The sequence below is a fragment of the Puccinia triticina genome, chromosome 1A, assembly GCF_026914185.1.
Source record: "Puccinia triticina chromosome 1A, complete sequence".
NCBI classification, from domain to species: domain Eukaryota; kingdom Fungi; phylum Basidiomycota; class Pucciniomycetes; order Pucciniales; family Pucciniaceae; genus Puccinia; species Puccinia triticina.
The window spans coordinates 814,129-839,176 of record NC_070558.1 but is presented as its reverse complement, the minus strand read 5'-3'; the positions used below and the strand labels follow the sequence as shown (position 1 = coordinate 839,176).

Genomic DNA, 25,048 nt, shown 5'->3' with positions numbered 1-25,048 from the left:
GGTCAATCAGTGGATTTTCTTCTTTTTCTATTACCAATCATCAAATCTCTCGATATCGACCCCAAATTATCGATAAAATGCGACAACAGAGCGGCAGTCTTAATCTCAGATGATAACGCATCGAAGGGAAGAATGAAAAGCCTTGAACGTAATTTTTTCTTTGTTAACGACGCTGTCCGCGAACATCACATCAAGCTTGACTGGGTTTCTACCAACATCAACATCGCGGATTTCTTAACAAAACCGGTCAAGGCAACAATTCACTCAAACTCAATGAAAAAATTGTTTCCGTAATCTTCTGACTTTGTTCCCTCACTTGTCTATGTTTTCTTTCATCTTTTTACCAACTCCAATTATCTTCTGTTATGTTTTTTTTCTTTTATATCATGTTTTTTAGAATCTTGTTGTTAGTTGTGTGGAGTTTGAGGGGGGGTGTTGAGAGTTGGGGTGTACAAACTCCACTTTTGGAGTATGGAGTGCTGAAGAGGCGGTCGGGGAGGAGCAATGTAGACTCATGGGTTTTTCTCTCGACACAACAGTCCACAGCTGAGCATTGTCTTAGCCAAGGTTGTTCCACAGCTGAGAATCAGCTGAGCCAAGGCTGGTCCACAGCTGAGCATTGTCTTAGCCAAGGTTGTTCCACAGCTGAGCATCAGCTGAGCCAAGGCTGGTCCACAGCTGAGCATTGTCTTAGCCAAGGTTGTTCCACAGCTGAGCATCAGCTGAGCCAAGGCTGGTCCACAGCTGAGCATTGTCTTAGCCAAGGTTGTTCCACAGCTGAGCATCAGCTGAGCCAAGGCTGGTCCACAGATGAGCATAAGCTGTTACAGGAGTGATCAGACTCAGAATCTGAGCATTGGCTGGGCCAAGATTTATCCAAAGCTGAAAATCAGCTGAGCCAATACTGGTCCAAAGCTGAGCATTGGCTGGGCCAATGATAGTCCTAATCTGAGTCTAAGCTGAGCCATGACTGGAATAAAGCTGAAAATAAGCTGGGCCAGGACTGGTTCTGATCTGGGCAACAAAGCTGAGCATGAGATGGGCACCAAAGCTGAGCATAAGCTGGGAGCTAAAGCTGAGTATCAGCTGACCAGAAATGGGGATCAGTGGTGCCCAGCAAAAACTGAGGATCTCCTGTGGAAATTCTTAAACTGGTTAGATGGTGGGTAGATGGTGGGTAGATGATGGGTAGATGGTGGGTAGATGGTGGGTAGCCCGCTGGAGCTGGCATGATGTCACTTGTCATCAAGTGACTATTTTTTTTTCCTGGTGATAACTCTTGGGTCTGCCTTTTTGCACACCAAAAAATTACCCCGCGCACACCAAAAAAGGTGTGCACTCCAAAGTTTTTTGGAGTGCACAGGTGTGCACTCCAAAGTTTTTTGGAGTGCACAGGTGTGCACTCCAAAGTTTTTTGGAGTGCACAGGTGTGCACTCCAGCATTTCTTGGAGTGAAAATAGCTCACTCCAAAAAGATGTGGTTTTAGGAGTGAACTATTTTCACTCCAGGAAATGCTGGGTGTGCAGAAGCGCACTCCAAAAAACCTTGGAGTGCACCCTGTTGCACTCCCGCCTTGACGGCCGCCGCAGACCGGCCATCGAGGGCAGACCGGTCATCGGGAGGAAACATCCCTCTCGATGGCCGGTGCTGATTATCGAGATCCTCCCAATGACCAGCACCAGTCATTGAGAGGGATGAGTCCTCCCGATGACCAGCACCGGTCATCGAGAGGACTCACCCCTCTTGATGACGGATACAGATCAGTCCTGATCGGTCATCAGGAGGAAACAAGTTCAACCCTCTCGATGACCGGTCTATACCGGTCATCGAGGAGATGAGTCCTCCCCATGACCAGCACCAGTCATCGAGAGGACTCATTCCTCTTGATGACCGGTACAGATTGGTCATCAAGGGGGTTGCTTCCTCTTGATGACCGGTCTGTCCCGGTCATTGGGAGGAAGCAACCCTCTCAATGACCGGTCTGTCCCGGGCATCGGGAGGAAGCAACCCTCTCGATGACCGGGACAGACCGGTCATCGAGAGGGATGGGTGGGATGAGTCCTCCCAATGACCAGCACCGGTCATCGAGAGGGTTGTTTCCTCTCAATGACCGGGCCATACCGGTCATCGAGAGGGATGAGTCCTCCCCATGACCAGCGCCATGCATCGGGAGGACTCATTCCTCTCAATGACCGGTATAGACCGGCCATCAGGAGGAAACAGCTCTCTCAATGACCGGTCTACCCCGGTCATCGAGAGGGATGAGTCCTCCCGATGACCACCACCGGTCATTGAGAGGGTTGTTTCCTCCCGATTATTGGGAGTGATGAGTCCTCCCGATGATTCGCAGGGATGAGTCTTCCCAATGATTGGGAGGGATGAGTCCTCCCGATGATCGGGAGGGATGAGTCCTCCCGATGATTGGGAGGGATGAGTCCTCCCGATGATTGGGAGGGATGAGTCCTCCCAATGATCGGGAGGGATGAGTCCTCCCGATGATCGGGAGGGATGAGTCCTCCCAATGAATGATCGGGAGGGATGAGTCCTCCCAATGAATGATCGGGAGGGATGAGTCCTCCCAATGACCAGCACCGGTCATAGAGAGGGCTGTTTCCTCCTAATGACCGGTCTATACCGGTCATCTAGAGGGATGAGTCCTCCCAATGACCAGCATCAACCGGTCATTGAGAACTCCAGGGAAGCGTGGTCTTTGGAGTACCTGACCCGCACTCCATGGAAATTGGAGTGCACAGACATGCACACCAATAAATGTGGTGTGCACAGACTTGCACACCTTTTTGGTGTGCGCGGGGTAATTTTTTGGTGTGCAAAAAGGCAGACCCTAAATCTTGTTGGAATCCTCCAAACTATCATCATACACACTTGACCTCAAAAGACCTGATAAAGCTGTGCGGGCAGAAGGGATTCATCCTTGCCTTGCCGGCTGGGATACCAACCTTTCTGAATCCCAAGGGGGCACAAACTGCAATTGACTTATGTTGGGTTAATGTATGCTGCAAACAACATGTCAAACAATGCAGAGTTGCTGTGGTATGCTTTATGGTTACCCATCTAGCCCATTTCAAAACTCCCTTTTTTCTTATATTTATACTCACAAATCACCCAATATGGTGGCACCACGGGATTCTACGGCCAAAACTACACAGGACACCATGGACAACACACCTTACAGCCCTCTGGATCAGAAGATACAACCCCTTCAAGACACCATTATTCAGTTACATACACACAAAACACCATACTCAGGTCATGTAATCTGTTACATGAACCACCCTTACCCAGGACATGTAATCTGTTACATGGACCACCCTGACAGCTTGTCTACTAGAGATTGCCAAGTGGACCCGGGTACCCGCCGCGTGTCCGGGTACCCGCGGTGTTTTTTGTGATATTCAGACACCCGTACCCGTACACGGCACCCGCGGTACTTTTTGCGGGTACCGCGGGTACTTGTGCTTTTTTTTATCCAACACTCTCACTCGATGACAGCTACAGACTGTTCATCGGGAGTGATGGTTCCTCCCGATGACCGGGCTCTGTCCCAGTCATCGGGAGGGTTGTTTCCTCTTGATGACCGGGACAGATCCTGGTCATCGGGAGTGATGGTTCCTCTTGATGACCGGGATAGACCCCGCTCATCGAGAGGCTTGTTTCCTCTTGATGACCGGGATAGACCCCGCTCATCGAGAGGCTTGTTTCCTCTTGATGACCGGGATAGACCCCGCTCATCAAGAGGCTTGTTTCCTCTTGATGACCGGGATAGACCCCGCTCATCGAGAGGCTTGTTTCCTCTCGATGACCGGGATAGACCCCGCTCATCGAGAGGCTTGTTTCCTCTCGATGACCGGGATAGACCCCGCTCATCGAGAGGCTTGTTTCCTCTTGATGACCGGGGTCTGTCCCAGTCATCAAGAGGAAACAACCCTCTCGATGAGCGGGTTCTATCCCGGTCATCGAGAGGGTTGTTTCCTCACGATGACCGGGTTCTGTCCCGGTCATGGAGAGGGTTGTTTCCTCTCGATGACCGGGATCTGTCCCGGCCATCGAGAGGGCTGATTCCTCCCGATGACCAGGATCTGTCCCGGTCATCGAGAGAAAACAACCCTCCCGATGACTAGGCCACAGATCCCGGTCATCGGGAGGGCTGATTCTTCTTGATGCGGTCATCGAGAGGGCTGTACTATTCCTCTCGATGACCGGGGTCTGTCCCGGTCATCGAGAGGGCTGATTCCCCTTGATGACCAGGATCTGTCCCGGTCATCTCGAGGAATCAACCCCCTCGGTGACCGTAACAGCGGGTACCCGGGTACCTGGAAGACCCGCCTGCCGCGGGTATTTTTGGCGGGTATCCGGGTACCTGGTGCTTTTTTGCCCGAAATCCCGCACCCGGACCCGTACACGGTACCCGCGCGCGGGTACCCGCCCACAGGTGCTGGGTACCCGTGCACGGGTCCACTTGGCGATCTCTATTGTCTACCCTTTACATATACTTTACCTCATCAGCTGCACTCATTACATTGTGCTATGCACATGTCATGCAGTGTTATGCACACTTGATGCAGGCTTATGCATTCTTATGCAGGTGCATGCAGACTACACCACAAGAGCGATTTTGGCTCCCTCGGACCGACAACCCAACGAGAAAGGGACACACGTTGGCCTACCGTGTGAATGCACAGCAGCACGGCGTCAGGGTGTCCGTCCTGTCAGGCTGCCGTGCGAATGCAGGGCAGCACGTCGTTGGGATCTCCAACCGTCAGGCTGCCGTACCTCTTGACAACAGGCGACCACCTCGGTCAATCTGCCGCAAGCCTACCGGTCAGTTGCCTGGCGGCGACCCGGTGGCTCGACCCAACTCGCGCTGCCTGTCAGCCGACCTCGTCCTGGGCTCCCTCGGAGCGACAACCCGACAACATAAGACACACTGTTGGGCTGCTGTGCGAATGCAGGGCAGCACGTCGTCGGCGTCTCGCGACGGTCAGTCTTCTTTCTGACATATCTGATACTCAAGACTTGAGCTCACAGGGCTGTCAAACCAACCCGGAAGCTGTCTCCCCGAGGCTCACCCGGGTCAGGATGACCGCGTTTTGCCGCTGGCTTGCCGTTGAGGCCTCCCTCAGCGTTGCATTTCTTATTCATCTCAGAGGTTATAATTGTATGTGAGAGCTCGAGAAAAAAAAAATTGAAGAGTTTTTTTTTTTTTTGACAAAAAATGACTTCACAAAAAATTGGGTCAGCCCATCTTGAGGATGCTACATCCCATACTCCAATCCTACCAACCAAACAATCAATTAGTTTGTGGCCGAGTTGGCAGATGCAGTGTCTCTGAGCTTTTGCTCCATTGCAACATCAGTTTGAGCCTCGCTTGGAAGACATTTTTGCCGCGCGCCGAGTGTCTCATGCCTGGACTCTCACGGCCTCTCACAGCCTCTCACGGCAGAGGTGCGAGTACATGATCCCACGCACCCATCACATGATGGGTGGCTCGACAGCTGATTGCTGACGGGCCGCTCCTGGCTGCCCAAAAACAATAATCTCACGACCTGGAGAGTCGCTGAGAGATTTGTTTGAACAAGGGCAGCCTGTCAACGACCTGCCCCTGCTGGCGGTCGGACATGCAACAGCCTTTGTTGGCTGGCAGACAGGGTGGCTGCAAACCTCGGCAGCTCGACGGCAGCAACCAACAAAGTTTGGCGGGGTCGGGGAGGGTCAGACTGCCCGCAAAAACGATTGGTAACCCGACGTCGGTGGACTGCCGTGGTGTAGTGTAATAGGGGCTGCAGTCTGACAGTTGACAGATGACATCATGCTGGTGTCAAGATAGCACAAACCCCTCATGCAGCCTGCAGATGACATCATTTGACAGGCCAGGCCAGCTAAAACATCTCACCTCCTATTTCTCACTAGCTAAATTCCCTCACGTAACCTGTCAACCGCCAGCCAAAATACCTCATTGTAGTATTTAGGGCAGCTAAAACCCCTCATTCTCTTGTTCCCCTGGAGCTAAAATGTCTCACTCTTTTCTATTTAAGGAGGCTCTCCTCCCCCCAGTTGTACTTTCTCTCAGAAAACTACTTGCACTCAGCTTACCCCATAACAGTACAATACTTGCTCACTCTACAGTATTAGCCCCACTTTATATTGTGGTTTTACACCCTTGCATACAAATTACAACCTCATTACAACACTTACACATCAGCTACATCACCATAACCCTCAAGCCACCTGCTCAAAGTAGGCTATCTTTTGATACACCTCCACTATCACTACATTAAACCTTCCAATCATAAATTGGGGGGCTTGTTTTATTGTCTAGTGACCCAGTAAAGGCAGAGGTAACCTCATTCATCCCTTGCAGCACTCAGCAAAAGGTTCTCAGGAACACTTTGGAACTTTACATTGCTCTGGATAACCATGCCTCCAACCATCAACCAATCCTCCTTTCTATTTTGCTTGATGAGAAAATTCCGCAGCCCCAGACACACCAGGGCATCACACCAGAGAAGCTGGATTGTGCCCGATTTAGAACAGATCTCCACGCATACTCATCATCTTCATCCATTGAGCTAGGTGAGCAGTTTTTTTTTTTCTTTCTCTCTTTTCCTTTCTTTGTTGTTGCAATGAATAATTATCCTTCCCCACACGTACTCATCATCTTCGTCTGTTGAGCTAGGTTCATTGTAAGACAGAGCTGGTTAGAGATGGGTGCTTGGTATCCGGGTACCCGCGCGTGTTTGGATACCCGCGGCCAATTTTAGCTATTTCCTGGCGTCCGCATCCAACAGCGGGTACCCGCGCGTCTGGGCGGATACCCTCCCCTCAAAATTTGCTTACCGGTTGACTGCTGCATATTTCAGTCAACCAGGAGGCACTTCTCCTGGCCAACTGCTCCATATGGCTGTTGACCGGGAGGGACTCCTCCCGGTTGAATGCTCAATGTGGGGAGGGACTCCTCCCGGTCGACTGCTTGATATGACTGTTGACCAGGAGGGATTCCTCCTGGTTGACTGGTGTGTATAGTCGTCATCTGTTGTAAAGCTAAAAAGTGTTCCTGAGAACCTTTTGCTGAGTGCGGAAAGGGATGTATGAGGTTACCTCTGCCTTTCCTGCGTCACTAGACACTAAAAAAAGCCCCCCAATCTACAATCGGAAGGGTTAATGTAGTGATAGTAGAGGTGTATCAAAAGATAACCTACTTTGAGCAGGTGGCTTAAGGGTTATGGTGATGTAGCTGATGTGCAAGTGTTTTAATGAGGTTGTAATTTGTATGCAAGGGTGTAAAACCACAATATAGAGTGGGGCTAATACTATAGAGTGAGCAAGTATTGTACTGTTGTGGGGTAAGCTGAGTGCAAGTAGTTTGCTGAGAGAAATTACAACTGGGGGGAGGAGAGCCTCCTTAAATAGAAAAAAGTGAGACATTTTAGCTCCAGGGGAACAAGAGAATGAGGGGTTTTAGCTGCCCTGAACACTACAATGAGGTATTTTGGCTGGTGGTTGACAGGTTACGTGAGGTCATGATGTCATATGAGGCAATTTAGCTAGTGAGAAATAGGAAGTGAGATGTTTTAGCTGGCCTGGCCTGTCAACTGATGTCATCTGCAAGCTGCATGAGGGGTTTTTGCTATCTTGACACCTGAATGATGTCATCTGTCAACTTTCAGGCTGCAGCCCCTATTACACTAGTCTGCATGCACCTGCATAAGACTGCATTAGACTGCATAAGCCTGCATCAAGTGTGCATAACACTGCATGACACTGCATGACATGTGCATAGCACAATGTAATGAGTGCAGCTGATGAGGTAAAGTATATGTAAAGGGTAGACAAGCTGTCAGGGTGGTCCATGTAGCTGATTACATGTCCTGGGTAAGTGTGGTTCATGTAACGGATTACATGACCTGATTATGGTGTTTTGTGTGTATGTAACTGAATAATGGTGTCTTGAAGGGGTTGTATCTTCTGATCCAGAGGGGTGTAAGGTGTGTTGTCCATGGTGTCCTGTGTAGTTTTGGCCGTAGAATCCAGTGGTGCCGCCATATTGGTTGATTTGAGAGTGTACATATGAGGAAAAAGTAAATTTTGAAATGAGCTAGATGGGTAACCATAAAGCATACCACACCGGGAGCAATTCCTCCCAGTCAACTGGTATGTCTAGTTGTCAACCGGGAGGGATTCTGGTGTGTATAGTTGTTGACCGGTGTGGTGGCCAGACCGGTACACGTGAAGGATCAAGACATTCAAGATCAGTTCTCAGTTTCTGCTCTTGCTGGCATCAGTCGTCAAGATTCATGGTTCAGGCCTTCAGGATTCCAGCTCCTCATCTCCAACCTTTCCTTTCCCCCCCCCCCATTTATTGTTGTTTCTTCCTTTCTTTCTCAAACTCATTGTTTACATTTCTTGGTCCTAACACAGAGTTTTGTCCCTGTGGTTTTATTTCTAGTTTGTTGTCTTCTTCTGATCAATCTGCTGCTGTTCCTTCTGTCTGCTCTCATCTCTTAGTCATCTCTTGTCTTATTCATGATCCTGTTTCTTTTTATGTTTTTCTTGTTTGTGTTTTCCTTTCTTTTTCTTCTGTTGTTTATGGTGGGTAGGCGCGCGAGGGAGATGATGATCCGTATGTGACAGGTCTCCAGGAATCCAAGTTCCGGACAAACTTGTAGGAGAGGAGGCTATAGCATTCTGGACTGATCCAAGTCGGAGGCTATTGAAATATTATTGATCTTTCTGATATCTTTCGCCAATCTAACCTTGAATTTTACGCACGTGCCTTTTCGATCTTCTCTTCTGATAATCTCCCACCAAACCCAAAACTCAAAACCGCCGACGAGTGTCAAACTCTTGTTGTACCAAACTCAAAACCACTCTCCCCCCCCATTCCCAACGCTATTTATCCGATCTTCACGACTCTTTCGCGGACCAACACAGAGGGCAGTCACTCCAACATCTTTCCCCTCCCAGCGCTCCCGCCGGCCTGTACCGGACGGAGCTCCATACCGGGAGGGATTGCTCCCGGTTGACTGGTGTGTATAGTCGTCCCTCCCGGTTGACTGGTGTGTATAGTCGTCCCTCCCGGTTGACTGGTATGTCTATTTGTCACCCGGGAGGGATTTCTCCTGGTTGACTGCTCGATATGCCTGTCGACCGGGAAGGACTCATCCCGGTCAACTATTGTATGTTGCTGTTGACCGGGAGGGACTCCCCCCGATTGACAGCAACATAGAACGGCTTTGTGGCTGCCAACCCCTGCAGCTCCCATACCCTAGGGAGAGCGGATACCCGCCGGAATACACGGGTACCCGCTGGATTCTGCCGGAATCTCAGACATCCTCATCCGCTGGCGGGTACCCGAGGGCCTCCAGCGGGTACCTGCCAGCGGATAGCGGATACCCGCAACGGGTTTGAAGTGACCATGTCTAGAGCTGGGCTTTTTGAAATTTCTCTGGGGGAGTATTCCTTCAAGTTCTCAGAAAGAGAAATCCTCCCGGGAATGGTATAGAGATGGTCTGATGGGCATTTTGCACCTGTTGGCAGGTACCCACCAACAAGCGCAAAATGAACAACTCTCACATTGGTACATCACAGATCTCCAAAAAAAAACTGAACAAGAGATTAACCATTCTGAATTCCATGGGAAGAGGTGGAAATCCCATAAAGAGAGAAACAAAAACTTTAAATAGAGTGAAATGATAAATCAGAGAAAAAAAGTTTCAAACATGAAGAAAATGATAAATCTCAAGAAAGTGACTAACAGTGAGTGCTAAGGTTCTTATTTTTCAGGAGGAGAAATAAATTGAGCTTTCTTATTTAGGCATGTAAATGGAGGTCCTCCTGTAAATGAAATCTAGGCTTAATTGGCCCAAAGCCTTGATCTGCCTTGATTTCTTTGCAAAATCTTAGAAAATCTGGTTTTCCAGCTTGTCAGGAAGTCCTTATGCCTATTCATTTTTCAATTCATTTTTTGGAGAGATTTATCATGAAATACTTCATTTCAAACTCATGAAATGTGTTCTTCATTGATAAAAATTCAGATGCCTTCCATTTATTCCCAAAGTGTCCCTGGATCAACTATTTTCCTGATATAACTTGAATCTTCCAGGCAATTTAAATTTTGTAGGAGACACTTCCTGGGTGTATTGAATTTGGTCCACCAGAGTTGATTATTTCTATCTAATGGTGGGGTTATATTCAAGAATTCAGGATAGAGGCCCAATATTTTATTGATATAAGCTCTACGTGTATATTTAGTTTTGCTTGGATAGTTTTTTAGATTGGGCATCCCAATTACAGAAAATACCTTATACATTCTTGCCATGTAGGCTAAATTATTTATCCTTGATGATATGAGTAATGAGTGATATTCATCTTCGTTCCCTAGTTCAGTTCCACAAACCTTTTTTACAACCCCTGGACAAAAATTCTTTTCAATAAAATCAATAAGCTCACATAAATCTTTAGTAAATAGTTTTCTTGCATGAGCATACTGTGATATTTTTTGAGGTTCATTTATCATTAGTAGAACAACTAGAAGGTTTTTGACATCCTCTTCAATGTTTTCTGATATTACATTTTTTGAATTGGTTTGTTGATCCTCTTCTTTTTCAATATACTTGTCATACTTCACCAATGAATTGGATATAGCTTCCCATTCTTCAGTTGTATGCAATATGAATTCTGCTTTTCCTGATGCCTTTATATTTGATATCAAGTACTTGAGATTCAGCTTCACTTGATCTTCTTTATTGAGGGCTGTATTATTTTTTTGCCAAAGGATTTGTTAAGATTCTGCCCAAAATCTGAAATCCACATGTCAATCTAGATCAAATAGCTTACCCTCATAAAACTTGAACCCAAATGGCCAGACCCAGTGTTCATTTATTCCTGCCAAACTATCATTGCTATACCATTCACTTCCACTCTGAAAATAGTGATGTGTGCATATTTTTGCTAGTTTAAACATGTCCCTATTTTTAAATAACCTCTTTATGGACTGTGAATCAATGAATTCATTCTTGTACAAGAAATCAATGGTCTTAAACAGATGAGGAAAGCAGTATACATGTATGATTGAACCAGATTGGAGAAAATCAAATTCATGCTCTGATTTATAATCCCCAATGTGTTTTATTATATCCTTGACAAGTTTGCTTGCATGATCCTTCCATATCCTTTCTGGAATTAGTGGCAGTAGTTGAGTGGGTATAATTTCTTGAAACCATTGTGAAATCTGACCATTCTGTGAATTCTTTAATATTATTTGAAGAATATCTGAGTTATTTCTTGATTGTGTTTTTTGTGATCCATTTAACTCAGAATGTACTATTGCCCAAAACCTGACTTGCTTGAAGAGTGAAATCCTATTTTTAAATTCTTCAGAAATTTTGAATGCCTTCAAATACCTTTCAATTGTCTCCTTGTCAACCAAATTTTCTTTTTGACTGAGTGTAAGATATTTCCTAACGTCTTCAAACATTGCTTCAACATCCCGTGAATCTTGATAAAGAGAGCTCATTTTCTCTGTATGTACATAAAAAAACAAGAATATTCACCTGTTAGCAGCTTATTTTTAGTGGTTCTGTACTCTTCATGCAGGCTGCAGGGTCTGCCTGTGATCTCATGATTGTGTGCTTCATGGGGGCGGGTTTTAATTTTTAAAACACAAAGAGGGTTCATTTATTTAATTCTTTGGAAAATACTGGACCAACTGGCACCTTTAGTCAACCTTTTGCCAAGGGAGGGACCCTGGCAACTTCCTGATTTTACAAGTAAATCAACAAAGATTGTGTCCCAGAAAACTTGGCTCTGGGTATACCAATTCAACAAGGAGGAGTTCCCCCAAATGCATTTCAGTAAACCGGTGCCAAGAACTCTTCTTCACTAAACTAGTCGCCCGGGCTGTTCCAGTACATTTGAGCAGTCTTCCAAAAATTGACAGTAGCAGCATGACAATACTCATTCCTTGAAAGAGTCTAAAAATTCTCTTTGTGTTTCAAAAGCGAAAAAATCCTCACCCCCCAACACCATATGTGAAGCAACTGCATGCAAATTTATACAAAAAAAAAACAAGATAATCAAAGCTAAACTCACCGTGTTTCTCCTTATCCTCAATCATCTTTTTATCTGCAAAGATAGCTAGAGTTAGCCTCATGATATTGAAATAGAGCAGTTCAAAATCTTTCTAGATTGAATGATTTACCAACATTGTTCAATGGTCAAAGGGGCAGATGAGGGGGATCCTTGATAGATATATTTAAACAAAAATTTCCTATCTTCAACATCTTCTTTAGTATTGACCAGAAATGCATCTTTTCCAAAGGTACCACAAAAGGAAGCTTTTGTTGAAAGCTCTTCCATCTCTCTATCTGTTGGTGATACTGGAAGGGCTGTTTAATTTGAGTTCAGGGTTGAGATAAAAATTAGTCATCAACATATGATGATTTTATGGAATCAGATCAGGAGAATTTACCCCATAGGTGTTCACCAGCACTGCTTGTGGCATGAATTTCAACTGTCTCATCAATAGGCATACCAAATGTTGATGAGGTAGACCATGCGCTTATAATGATTAAGATTTTGATAAACATTTTATCAGTTGATGGGAAGAAAGTAGAAGGTTTTGATAGCTAGAGGGCGGAATTCGAGAAATAAAATATGCCTAGAGCTGACAATTTATAAAGCCTTCAAATAGCTACAAGTGCCTTGCAAACCTTATTCAAATTAATCCTGCAGGCCATCACAGGATGTCACAGGAAATGCAAAAATTTGGACGCAGCTAGACTGTATATCTAAAATACAAATCACTGATACACTCCGACAACTGATTGAGCCAGAAATAGGTGCATCTACACCTGCGGGCCAGCGTTACTGCAAGGTGTGTTCAAGATGGACAAATTTCAAGACAAGTAACAACATGCACCTAATGCACTTTATCAACGCAAAAAACACCAATCTTACAAAATGATCGGACGGACTGCTCGAAATAGCTCAAACTAATCCACGCAAATGCTATTTCCGGCCGGTTTCGCAGCCCTGCTGCAACAGACTGAAGGGCTGGTACATCATGTGCGACGACTGAACTCATCGCCACTGAAGTAGTAAAGTGGTGTACTTCGGCGAACGCGGGACATAGGGTAGCATTTTCACGAAGATTAAGCAGCCCTGATAAGCCTTGATGGTTCAACATGCCAAGGGTGCTATCAAGATGGCAATAGATGCACCCTAAAACAAAGAGCTAGCCGAGGTATCCCCACATCCTTTGATCCACTTTTGGGTTGTCGGATTGGGAAAAAGTTGCGAATGGGGTTGCAAGAACGAATGAAAAACGGTTGAAAAATGTTTGTATCAACAAAGTGTTTTTAAACTTTTGGAACGGGTTGGATTGTTTTTGGCCAGAATGCTTATATTAACAGGTTGATGAAATTTCTGGTATGTACATTGAAATAAGAACGACGCTAACGACTAAAAAATCCCGGTGATTTCGTACTCAACCAAAGGAAGCTGCATTTAAAAGAAGCCAATCAATCGCATTCAATGGGCATCCCGGAGTGATATCCATTTTTCTAATCTTCAGTCGGTTGCTACAGGAATACAACTAGCGGGTGTTCAGGTTATTTCTAGTACTACCTGACGGCGATACTAGATTGCCCCAAGATTATGGTTGAATTATAATTTATGTGGTTTTATCGTCATGAGTGGCCGACAAATTGATGCAACGATCTCAAACCCTTGAATTATCGGCTGGTTTCTCTCCAACGATTTCGTCCTTCCCTAGTGCGACAACATATGCTAGAATCGCTATCGCATAGATCACTGACGCATCTGCAGTCTGATAACAAATGCCTGCAAAGGAAAAAAGATCCGCTTAGTTAGATTGCTTGGGGGGCCTCAACTGGTTCACAAATACGAAGACATGAAGTCAGAAATACCGGCAAGGACCCCAGAAAGGGAGTAGAATACGACTTTAAAGGCCAGACTCCGGTAAAGAAATGTTCCAGGGAACACAGGCCACTCGAACAGCACAGTAAGTAAGCCACAGATCTATCATGAAGTGCAAGAAATGATTTGTTAGCATGAAGATTTAAGATGAGAATATTGGTATCTGACACGTACTGCACAAGCCCCTTGGATTGCTGGAAGCTTTACAATTAATTGGATGAATGGCGCGGCAAACCCGGGTGGACTTGAAAGGTTTACCAGCCGGGAGGATATATATGAGACTTTGTCATAATCAGCCTCACTTTCATTCGAAGTTTTTACGGTTTAAATTAAAAGAAACGAAGGATAATACTGACATGATCCCAACTGGACCTAGTTTACCGCCTACAAAGTCCCAGAGGTACTTGCGGTAAAATATACCCCATAGTGCTCCCCATAGGTTCCCTGTCGCAAATTTATTCTTGTTGAGAAACTGAGACTATCTTTGGGATGACGAAATGAGTTGGTGGAGATGGTTGAACGCTCACAATATCCAGCGGTGAGGGCGACTAACCGCCCCCAATCACTCCAGATCAAGTTGCCCATGTCGGCAAACCAAAGGCCGGGTTTTGTTGAGACTAAGAGTGCCTACTCTCGGATTCAGGAAAAAAGTGATCACCTAGGAAAATACCCTCCGAATCAAAATGGGCCAAGCAGTATCGAACAGGAAACAAAAGGATGCACTTCAAGACGCAGATTTAAATTTGAGAGTTTTCAAAGATAATGTGTATCAGCCAAGAGAACAGAAAAAAATCAGCTTAAAAAGAGAAGGAAGGCTCACGCGTTGAAGTGGTTTCAAGCAGAGCAGAGACGAACTGAGTGAAGGGAGATTATATTTCATTAAGCAATCGTGAACATTCTAGCACAACTTGACAATAAACTACCTGCGCTATTCTAAAGGAAATGTATTTCCATAAGAATGTGGCAAGAAAGCACCGATCGAATGTTATCGTTACTTACGATGGGAAAGGAGAACAACCTGTGACTAATTGGACTGGATGAACCTATATGACTAGGAGAGAATCCATCTCAGCCACAATAATGAGTGCATTTGAGGTCCATCGGCCTGGCGATGAGAGGAAAGTAAACATACTCATGGAACACACCTTTCGCACCTGGCGTCGGGGGATTCAAAATCGGACCGCCAGCAGTCGAGAATCAGGAGTAACGACGAAACAGTGCTGAGGAGAGACAAGTCCGGATCCTATCAGATAAGATCTCTCAACAGAAGTTCCATGGCTAGAATTAAATTGTGAGAAACTTTACTTGATCGAGGTGAATGGAACAAAAGGTAATCGGAATTTCGATAAGGTGATTGAATCGTCACAACGGCGAAAGCAAGGGCGATTGAGCCGTTGAATTGGAGGCTGAGTGCGGATTTCTGGATGAGGGTAAAGGAATATGTAAACAGTAAGGAAGATGGGTAAATCTCATCATAGCAACATGAAGTCGAATGAGTCTTCTCGGTGTCGATGGATGTAGCCGTGCCCGTGACACCCGGCGGGCTCCGACGACTCCAGCTATACCCTCGTCGCGACGGGCTTGGGTATCCACACGACCAGATGTACGATCAAGACGACGAGGATGTCCCCTTGCCCCCTTTTCCTTTCTTCCACGTTTGGGCCAATGGCCCGTTTCCACTGTTGTTCATTATAAGATACCTCGCCGGTTGTCTTCCCTCGAGCCCCTCAGGTCTCTCCCCGAGGGAGCATTTCCTTATGGTTGTTCTCTCATCATACCGCAGGGTATCAATAGACCCTGCTGGCCCGTTGTCTTTCTTTTCTACGCATCCATGAATGCATAAATAGCTACAATTACCAATACATGCCTATTGCACCCCTTTCACTGTCTTTTCGCGCATTACACGCTGCTGTCACAGCACACACGCCTGTCCCGGACTCCCGCCTGTGGCCCACCCCATGCAAACGGCCCTTGGAGAACGAGCTTAACAAAGCCTCCCAGTAAGAGCCGCGAAGAGGCAGCCTGACATGGTCTCTGGGTCTCTGACTCTGTTGCGCCCCCGGCAGGCGAGGGACTTGTGTGAAGTTCGCTCGGAGAACTTGAGGGTCGGAGACCACTAGGCCTCCCCATACAATTCCTTTGCGCCTGACCCATGACTGTGAAGAGACTGAGAGCTAAATCAATGCCCTTCATTGCAAGACAATGTGTTGCGATTCATCAGTTGTTATCTTGACCTCACAGCTAAGACTACCTCATTAAATCTGGGTCTTGGTTCGCCAATCGGGGGGGGGGCTGGTCGTTGGTCCTGTCTTCCCTACCGATGGCTGTCTCTATTGAAGTCGAGTCGGCAGCTTATGAGATGTTAATTTGTTGCCGTAGAGCGTGTCGGAGATGGGTTCCTGATGACACCATATATTTTAGCTGATGTCTTGGGCCTCCGGGAGTCGAGATCAATGACCTTTCGACGAGAGGATGCAGTATATTCATTAGACGACCAAGAAAAGATGGCGTCGGCTGTTTACTTCTCAAAGCAAGCAGTAGCTATCAGCGCTGTGCCCTAAGCAAGTTGTATTTACTTGACAACTCCCAAAATCCGCAGGCATAAAAAGGAGAGGATCCTGCGGCCATTGATGATTCCTCACCCTCCATCCTCATCTTCAAGTCGCATAATAAATCATTTTTATAAATTTTCAAACCAATTTCCAAAATAAAACATTACCACCAAGTTCCCAAGATGCAAAGCTTCAGTTTATTCGTCTTATTCGCAGTGTTGTTGATCAACACTCAAGTCACTTATGCGGCAACAAAGACTCCTCAACTTCAACCAAAATCAGTTTCGTGTCCCGCTGCTAATGGTCCTACAGACCGAAAAGATGCTTATTGTGTCAGAGCATTTACCGCTCAAGAAGCCGCTGACCCTGCGAATAAAGGCAAAACCATGTTTAGTAAGTTTTATCGGGTTTTTGAATCGATCACTTGAGTTATCTAGTTATCATCGAGCTAATCTCCGGTGTATCTAAACAACAATGATTCTTGTGCCACAATCGTGCAGAGCGCTTTGTCGAACAAGTTGACGGCAAATTTACCTGCCAGGATGTGGATTTAAAGAAGGCACCTGCCGACGCTGGCTATTGTTGCAACGCTCCGGGTAAAGTTAATGAGGTGAGTTTCGAATCTGCAATCTTCAAACAACACATAATAAACAATGTGATCTAACACCCCTCCCGATGGCAGGTTTCACCAAGCCCCCAAAAAATGTGGGATTCATGCACCCAAGTGCAATTCCTCAAGAAATAAGCTTCCCCCGGCCTTTGTCTTCAAAGTGGACCGTTCTCAATGGCTGGACCTATCACATGCAAATTCCATGCTCATTCTAGACTTATTAAATTCTAAAATTGTAGTAGAAAGTGATTTTTGACAGTGTAATTGTTGAGTCAATCACTTCAAATAGACTAGAAGAGGCCAAGTCAGCTTTCCCGCTGCAAATTACATGACAAAACTCCCTCCCTCCTCACTTGAACATGTCTAAAAGATGATGTCTGTTGCTGCAAGCACTGGAGATCACACGAGTGGTAGATGAGAGAGAGAGGCTGGTGAGATGGGCAAGAACAAATTTTAGGCATATGATCTATCAACATAAAACAATCATTCAGGGGGTAAAGAGAACAGGCAAGAAAGCAATCTGTGAACCTGGGTGTGTCATGTGATGGTAGGTCACAAGAAGTTTGATATGATTCTGGATATATTTCAATATATCGAAATATCAATAGAACAAGAGAAGGACAAGAGAAGAAAGAAATGATGGTGTGAGTTTGATTTATAATTGTGGGAACTTACATCCACTGTCTATGCTGCAACCTTGAAGTGTTGGATGCCAAGCTTCACCAGATTCAACAAGCTCTTCACACAAAGAGAAATTGGGAAGAACACAAATTGGAGAAGTCTAATCAGGAACCTCAATTAGACAAGTCTAATCAGCCCATTTTTTCCCAAGGGAAGAAGTGCATTCTGCAGTGCAGAAGTGCTTGTTTCCTGCATACAACACTTCTGTACTGCTAAAAGCACTTCTGCATTGCCAAACACATATCTGCAGCTCACATCACCTGTGTCAATTGAATCCATTGGTTTTAAACCAAAGATAAATCTGCCATTATCTTGGGTTTGGAACCAATGGGATGGTGGAGCTGGATAGAGCTGAGCGGAGCTGGCCTGGGTTATATTTACTCCCAAACAGCCCCTTGCAAAAAATGTGTCTTAGTCGCTGCAAAGTGATGACAGGCAGGTTGCCAGTTCAATTGCCCCTATCCCCATCTGCAAATTGGGGGTGAGGGGTTAGACAGTTTTTTTTTTTTTTTACAAAAAAGGCAATGAGAAATACTGGTTAAAAGTGTGTGGGGAGCTTATTTTACCCTCACTCCACACAGCTCTGCCCAGCTCCATTGTCCCATTGGATCCAAACCAAAGATAACAGCAGATTTATCTTTGGTTTAAAACCAATGGATTGCATTGACACAGGTGATTTGAACCACAGGAGTGTGTTTTGAAGTGCAGAAGTGCTTTTTGCAGGACAGTTTCAGAAGTGTGGTTGCAGGAAACACACACTTTTGCACTGCAAAATGCACCCCTGCGCTGCAAATTTCACTTCTGCACTGGCACTGAAACACACACTTCTGCAGTTGAAAACACACTTCTGAGATGCAAAACAAACTTCACCACCAACACTGAAAAACACAGTTTTGCACTGCAAAGCACACTCCTGTGAGATTCCTTCCCATACAATTGGGTGGATACCTGATAGTATACCCGTGTCCCAGGCACACTCTTGGCTTTTAGCAAAATCTTGTACCCCCCACTCACTGGTGGGTACCCGCCAGCAAATATCACCCGCAACGGGTTGATTTTGACCATCTATACTGAAGAACCTTGACTATCTAGTATCATCAACATAGTCTAAAAACCTGGGCTGATTAGACTTGTCTAATTTGTATTCTTGCCAATTTTTCTTTGTGTGAAGAGCTTGTTGAATCTGGTGAAGCTTGGCATCCAACACTTCAAGGTTGTAGCATAGACAGTGGATGTAAGTTCCCACAATTATAAATCAAACTCACACCATCATTTCTTTCTTCTCTTGTCCTTCTCTTGTTCTATTGATATTTCGATATATTGAAATATATCCAGAATCATATCAAACTTCTTGTGACCTACCATCACATGACACACCCAGGTTCACAGATTGCTTTCTTGCCTGTTCTCTTTACCCCCTGAATGATTGTTTTATGTTGATAGATCATATGCCTAAAATTTGTTCTTGCCCATCTCACCAGCCTCTCTCTCTCATCTACCACTCGTGTGATCTCCAGTGCTTGCAGCAACAGACATCATCTTTTAGACATGTTCAAGTGAGGGGGGAGGGAGTTTTGTCATGTAATTTGCAGCGGGAAAGCTGACTTGGCCTCTTCTAGTCTATTTGAAGTGATTGACTCAACAATTACACTGTCAAAAATCACTTTCTACTACAATTTTAGAATTTAATAAGTCTAGAATGAGCATGGAATTTGCATGTGATAGGTCCAGCCATTGAGAACGGTCCACTTTGAAGACAAAGGCCGGGGGAAGCTTATTTCTTGAGGAATTGCACTTGGGTGCATGAATCCCACATTTTTTGGGGGCTTGGTGAAACCTGCCATCGGGAGGGGTGTTAGATCACATTGTTTATTATGTGTTGTTTGAAGATTGCAGATTCGAAACTCACCTCATTAACTTTACCCGGAGCGTTGCAACAATAGCCAGCGTCGGCAGGTGCCTTCTTTAAATCCACATCCTGGCAGGTAAATTTGCCGTCAACTTGTTCGACAAAGCGCTCTGCACGATTGTGGCACAAGAATCATTGTTGTTTAGATACACCGGAGATTAGCTCGATGATAACTAGATAACTCAAGTGATCGATTCAAAAACCCGATAAAACTTACTAAACATGGTTTTGCCTTTATTCGCAGGGTCAGCGGCTTCTTGAGCGGTAAATGCTCTGACACAATAAGCATCTTTTCGGTCTGTAGGACCATTAGCAGCGGGACACGAAACTGATTTTGGTTGAAGTTGAGGAGTCTTTGTTGCCGCATAAGTGACTTGAGTGTTGATCAACAACACTGCGAATAAGACGAATAAACTGAAGCTTTGCATCTTGGGAACTTGGTGGTAATGTTTTATTTTGGAAATTGGTTTGAAAATTTATAAAAATGATTTATTATGCGACTTGAAGATGAGGATGGAGGGTGAGGAATCATCAATGGCTGCAGGATCCTCCCCTTTTTATGCCTGCGGATTTTGGGAGTTGTCAAGTAAATACAACTTGCTTAGGGCACAGCGCTGATAGCTACTGCTTGCTTTGAGAAGTAAACAGCCGACGCCATCTTTTCTTGGTCGTCTAATGAATATACTGCATCCTCTCGTCGAAAGGTCATTGATCTCGACTCTCGGTGGCCCAAGACATCAGCTAAAATGTATGGTGTCATTAGGAACCCATCCCGACACGCTTTAAGGCAACAAATTAACATCTCACAAGCTGCCGACTCGACTTCAATAGAGACAGCCATCGGTAGGGAAGACGGGACCAACGACCCATCACACCGATCGGCGAACAAAGACCCAGATTTAATGAGGTAGTCTAGCTGTGAGGTCAAGATAACAACTGATGAATCGCAACACATCGTCTTGCAACTGTTGTCTCGCAACTAATGAAGGGCATTGAGTTAGCTCTCAGTCTCTTCACAGTCTTGGGCCAGTCAGGCGCCAAGGAATCGTATGAATGCAAGTCCCTTGCTGACCGGGAGCACTCCCGCCTGGTCTCCGACCCTCTGTGGAAGTTCTCCAAGCGAACTTCGCACAAGTGCGACAGTGCCAGAGACCATGCCGGGCTGCCCCTTCGCGGCTCTCCCCGGGAGCTTTTCCCCCTTGTCCAAGGGCCGTTTGTTTTCCCTCGACAGTGCAGCCAGCCGCGCCTCCTCCATCTCTTTCTTTGAATATTTATCTGGTAATCCTTCGTTGTTTCTCTTTTTCTTTCTACTCTCTCTTTTGCGCATTGATCACCAAGCTGGCCCTGCATATGTATAACCTTGTCGGCCAAGAGAGATTTATCCTGGTCGGAGTGTAACGCAACACCAGGCTGACCGGCAGGAAGCTCTCGCTCGCCTGCCGAGGCTGCGCCGGCCGGTTATGATCGTTTCTTCACCACCCAGCTCAACAGGGGCCCACGGATCTCGAAAACCCTATCGGGAACTGCCAATCAGGAGCCCTCCTAGTCCCGAACATTCCCAGCAAAGAAAAAAAAATGTGGATGCCCGCAAACCTCAATAAGAAAGTTTCGGCAGATGTGTGTCGAAGGCAATTCCTGGCACTCACGGGGGAGTCGCGACGTTGGCTCGGTGTCTCTCTCAGTGCATGCAGCACCGTTGGCACTGGCATGAAGCACTTGTTGCGATACGTAACCGAAGTCCTCCGCTCTTCTTGGGAGTGGGGAGGGGCGGTTGGAATGATGGAAGCTGTGAATTGTTTGTGGAGCGAGCGGCCGATTGTAATCCAAGTCTTTGCTCACAAATATTTGCCAGATTTAAATTCCTCCAAGTCCTTTGTCTTTTCCTTGCTTGAATACATATCGTCACCCGGGCTTGCCCAGGGAATCTGCGTGCTGGGTTTGTCTTTCTCGGCTGTCGACTCTTTGCCCTCAGGATCGATTTGCTTGGTCCGAAGCTTTCCAAGACCATTAATTCTTACATATTATGAATTTAAACAAATAGGAAACGGCTATGTATGATGACTGAGGAGGGTGCAATTTTAAAACGGGAATCTATTGGACTCTACCCAAACGGCAGTCGCTTCAAAGCATGCTCGCATCGTATACAATACATCCCAACCGACCTAGCAGAATTGTTTCGAATGTGTGATATCGATTGCCGTCTACAGCTGATCAATAAATCACGTCAGTTTCAAGGCGGTGTAATAACTAATACGTATGTTGCTCGTAAGCAGTCTTGCCTTGCCGGGTCAAACGTGCCTCCACCTGCTTTCTGGCCTGCCAATTGATTCGGGTATGATGCAGTGGTAGCGAGTGTTTGGATGGAGTTCTTTACATATTAGTGAGATGTAGAACAAGAAAGGGTTGTTGGCCGATTCTTCTCCTGGGTGATTGGCCAATGTTCTTCCGGTGGTTGCGACTTCCCAGACTGGCAGATCGGCTGCTTCCTGGTGCATGTGAATGAGTGGTGTGGGTGTCCGAGTGTGGTTCAGGGGGTGGCTTTGCTTTGCTTTGCTTTGTTTTGTTTTGGTGTGGTTGTGGTTGTGGTTGTGTTCTACCTGGTCTTCTCCGGCTGCCCGTGCCTCTGCCTCTGCCTCTGCCGAGGCTGCGCGATTCAAGTCGCAAACTTAAAAACCCATCTGTTTCGGCCACTCGCCATCCGCCCTCTCCCTCCCACCACTCCATCTCCTACTACTAGCTACCCAGAGCACATACCGCCATGTCCGAAGCACAAGAACCCCCATCCACCCTCCACCATCGCACCCAGCCAGTACCCGTCATCCATCTGGCCGGCTCATCTGCATCTTCTGCCTCCGATGACGAGGATAACCAGTCCTCCCTCCCGATCTTCGAACTTCCACAATTCACCATTAAAGAACTGCTCTCTGCCATCCCCGCCCACTGCTTCCAGCGATCGGCACTCAGATCGGGCGTCTATCTGCTCTGGGACATCTTCCTGGCCTCATCCTTCATCTATCTGGCCCGGTTCATCGACCCCTTCTTCGACTCGCTAACCACTTCCAATCCAAGCCTCGTCACCCTCGGCCGCATCGCCGCTTGGGCATTCTACGGCTATGCCAGCGGATTGGTATGGACTGGTCAGTCTATCTCTCTAAATCTTATATATTGTCCATGAAACTCTAACTAACACCCGATCATCATCATCCAGGCGTTTGGGTCCTCGCCCATGAATGCGGTCATCAGGCATTCTCGAGCTCAAAGACCATCAACAACACCGTCGGCTTCATCTTTCACTCCCTCCTCCTGGTCCCCTACCATTCCTGGAGGATCAGCCATGCCCAACACCACGCCGCAACCTGTCATATGAGCCGAGACCAGGTGTTCGTGCCAAAGACTCGTTCCCAACGTGGCGCACCACCTCTGCCCTCAAACGCATCCAAGCGCGAACGAGAGGGTACTTTACCACCCTCACTGTCAGTCTCAGTTTATGATCTGCCTCTTTTTCAACTTTTGGGGCGGTTGCCAAGCTTTTCTAACTGTTTTTTTTTTTTTTTCCCTTTTCTCTGACGAAATTTCGATCATCTAACCTAGTTATGAAACTATGGACGATCTCTTGGAAGATGCTCCCTTGTGGAACTTGTTCAACCTATTCCTTCAACAACTCTTTGGCTGGCCCATGTACATCCTCAGCAATGCCTCCGGCCAAGCCCGCTACCCATCCTGGACCAACCGTAAGCCACAATCACAGATCGTCATCATCAGGGCGCTCACTCTCTGACAGTCTAATGACCACATCCAGATTTCAATCCTAACTCGATCATCTATGATGCCCGACACCGCTCCCAAATCTTGAAGTCCGACTTGGGTATCGGGCTCACGCTCGCTGGTCTCACCATCCTGGGATACAAGACTGACTTCCTGACCGTTTTCAAGTACTACATCGTACCCTACTTCAACGTCAACGTAAGCCGTCGCAGCTCCATGGAGGAAATGCAGACCAATATGTCGACCTAAGCCAAGCTCACCTTGTTTGCTCTCAATCTAGCACTGGCTTGTCATGATCACCTTCCTTCAACACAACGACCCTATGCTTCCACACTACCGAGAGGGGGCGTTTAACTTCCAACGAGGCGCTCTCTGCACCATCGACCGCAACATCCACGGCTTCTTCTTCCACGGGATCGCCGAGACCCATGTAGCCCACCACATCTGCTCGAAAATCCCCCACTACCACGCCTGGGATGCCACTGAGGCTATCAAGGCCAAGCTGGGCGCCCATTACCGCAAGTCGGACGAGAACGCCTGGGTGAGCTTGTGGAAGGTTTACAACCAATGTCGAGTACGTATCCTCTCTCCCATCCCCCTTGTCTAGCTCATCGAAGTCTTTGTACATTCGTCTTAACTGGAGTGTGCGTCGCGATTGCAGTTCGTTGAAGATGAAGGCGACGTGGTGTTCTGGAAGAACGCGAAAGGCCAGGCGGCTTGTCGCTTGGCCAGTCCTGGCTCAAAGGGCTCGGTGTCCGACTCGGGAGTCGAAGTCAACGACGTCTCAGCTTCCTGAGCCGTTTCAGAAGATCATCTTTCATGGTTCCATGTTTTGACCTTATGCTTGACTTAGAACAGACGGAGAATAAAGAGTGCGCTTGCAAGGGAAGAAGTCAACATTTCACTGGAGCCGTATCCGGCCTGCCTTCCCTCCCGTCCTATCTCTCTCTCTACCTTTGGTCTTGTTTTTTTTCCCTCTCTTCGACCAATAAAATGAACTTATCCCTTTCCAGAAATGGAATAGTTCAACACATAAACCCCTAGAGTAGCTTCTATATAACTGTTTTCCCTTTCTCTTCACCACCCATAACGACAAGAAGACCAAGATCAGAAACGTCTTTTTTCCCGAAACTTATCTGAAACGCCGCAGACCTGTACACTCCTGCTACCATTATCACTTCCTTTTCTTATTCATTCAAAGTCGTATGGTGGCTTACATAGGAGCCTGAGAAAGAAAACCCAGGAAAAAAAGAAAGGAAGGAAGGAAGGAAGAAGACGCCCCTTCCGTTCTTTCTTCCTCTCCGCTCTGGAATCCGCTTGGCTATTGTCTTCCTCTATCTTCCCCTTGTTTACATCAATATATATTTATTCTTTCTCAGAGCATCTGCATTGGTTCAGCCAAATGCTAAGCTAAAGTACTGCGCGGTAAGAACCAAATTTAACTGTACAAACCGGTTATTGAGGAGCTTGAATTCTCTCAATGACTGGGCATCGAGCAGCTTGAGTCCTCTCGATGACTGGTTTGTGCCGGTCACCGAGAGAGCTCACGCCCCTGGGCCCTTGATGATCGGTTT

At 46.5% G+C, this 25,048-nt stretch overlaps 4 protein-coding genes across 4 annotated transcripts; 2 read left to right on the top strand and 2 right to left on the bottom strand.

The window, feature by feature from the left end:
• Window positions 1-13,739: 13,739 nt before the first annotated feature.
• Window positions 13,740-14,542, bottom strand: PtA15_1A128 (uncharacterized protein; the record flags this gene model as incomplete). Its single annotated transcript, XM_053165122.1, has 5 exons — window positions 13,740-13,861; window positions 13,948-14,059; window positions 14,132-14,201; window positions 14,314-14,401; window positions 14,485-14,542. 5 exons carry the CDS (start codon window positions 14,540-14,542, stop codon window positions 13,740-13,742), a joined length of 450 nt encoding a protein of 149 aa, XP_053016345.1.
• A 2,149-nt stretch (window positions 14,543-16,691) lies between these two features.
• Window positions 16,692-17,254, top strand: PtA15_1A127 (uncharacterized protein; the record flags this gene model as incomplete). Its single annotated transcript, XM_053165121.1, has 3 exons — window positions 16,692-16,902; window positions 17,010-17,119; window positions 17,192-17,254. The coding sequence occupies 3 exons, from the start codon at window positions 16,692-16,694 to the stop codon at window positions 17,252-17,254; spliced, it is 384 nt and encodes a 127-aa protein (XP_053016344.1).
• Window positions 17,255-19,574: 2,320 nt separating this feature from the next.
• Window positions 19,575-20,137, bottom strand: PtA15_1A126 (uncharacterized protein; the record flags this gene model as incomplete). Its single annotated transcript, XM_053165120.1, has 3 exons — window positions 19,575-19,637; window positions 19,710-19,819; window positions 19,927-20,137. The coding sequence occupies 3 exons, from the start codon at window positions 20,135-20,137 to the stop codon at window positions 19,575-19,577; spliced, it is 384 nt and encodes a 127-aa protein (XP_053016343.1).
• A 2,330-nt stretch (window positions 20,138-22,467) lies between these two features.
• Window positions 22,468-24,270, top strand: PtA15_1A125 (uncharacterized protein; the record flags this gene model as incomplete). Its single annotated transcript, XM_053165119.1, has 6 exons — window positions 22,468-22,846; window positions 22,918-23,182; window positions 23,301-23,440; window positions 23,509-23,672; window positions 23,755-24,048; window positions 24,136-24,270. The coding sequence occupies 6 exons, from the start codon at window positions 22,468-22,470 to the stop codon at window positions 24,268-24,270; spliced, it is 1,377 nt and encodes a 458-aa protein (XP_053016342.1).
• Between the last annotated feature and the right edge of the window lie 778 nt (window positions 24,271-25,048).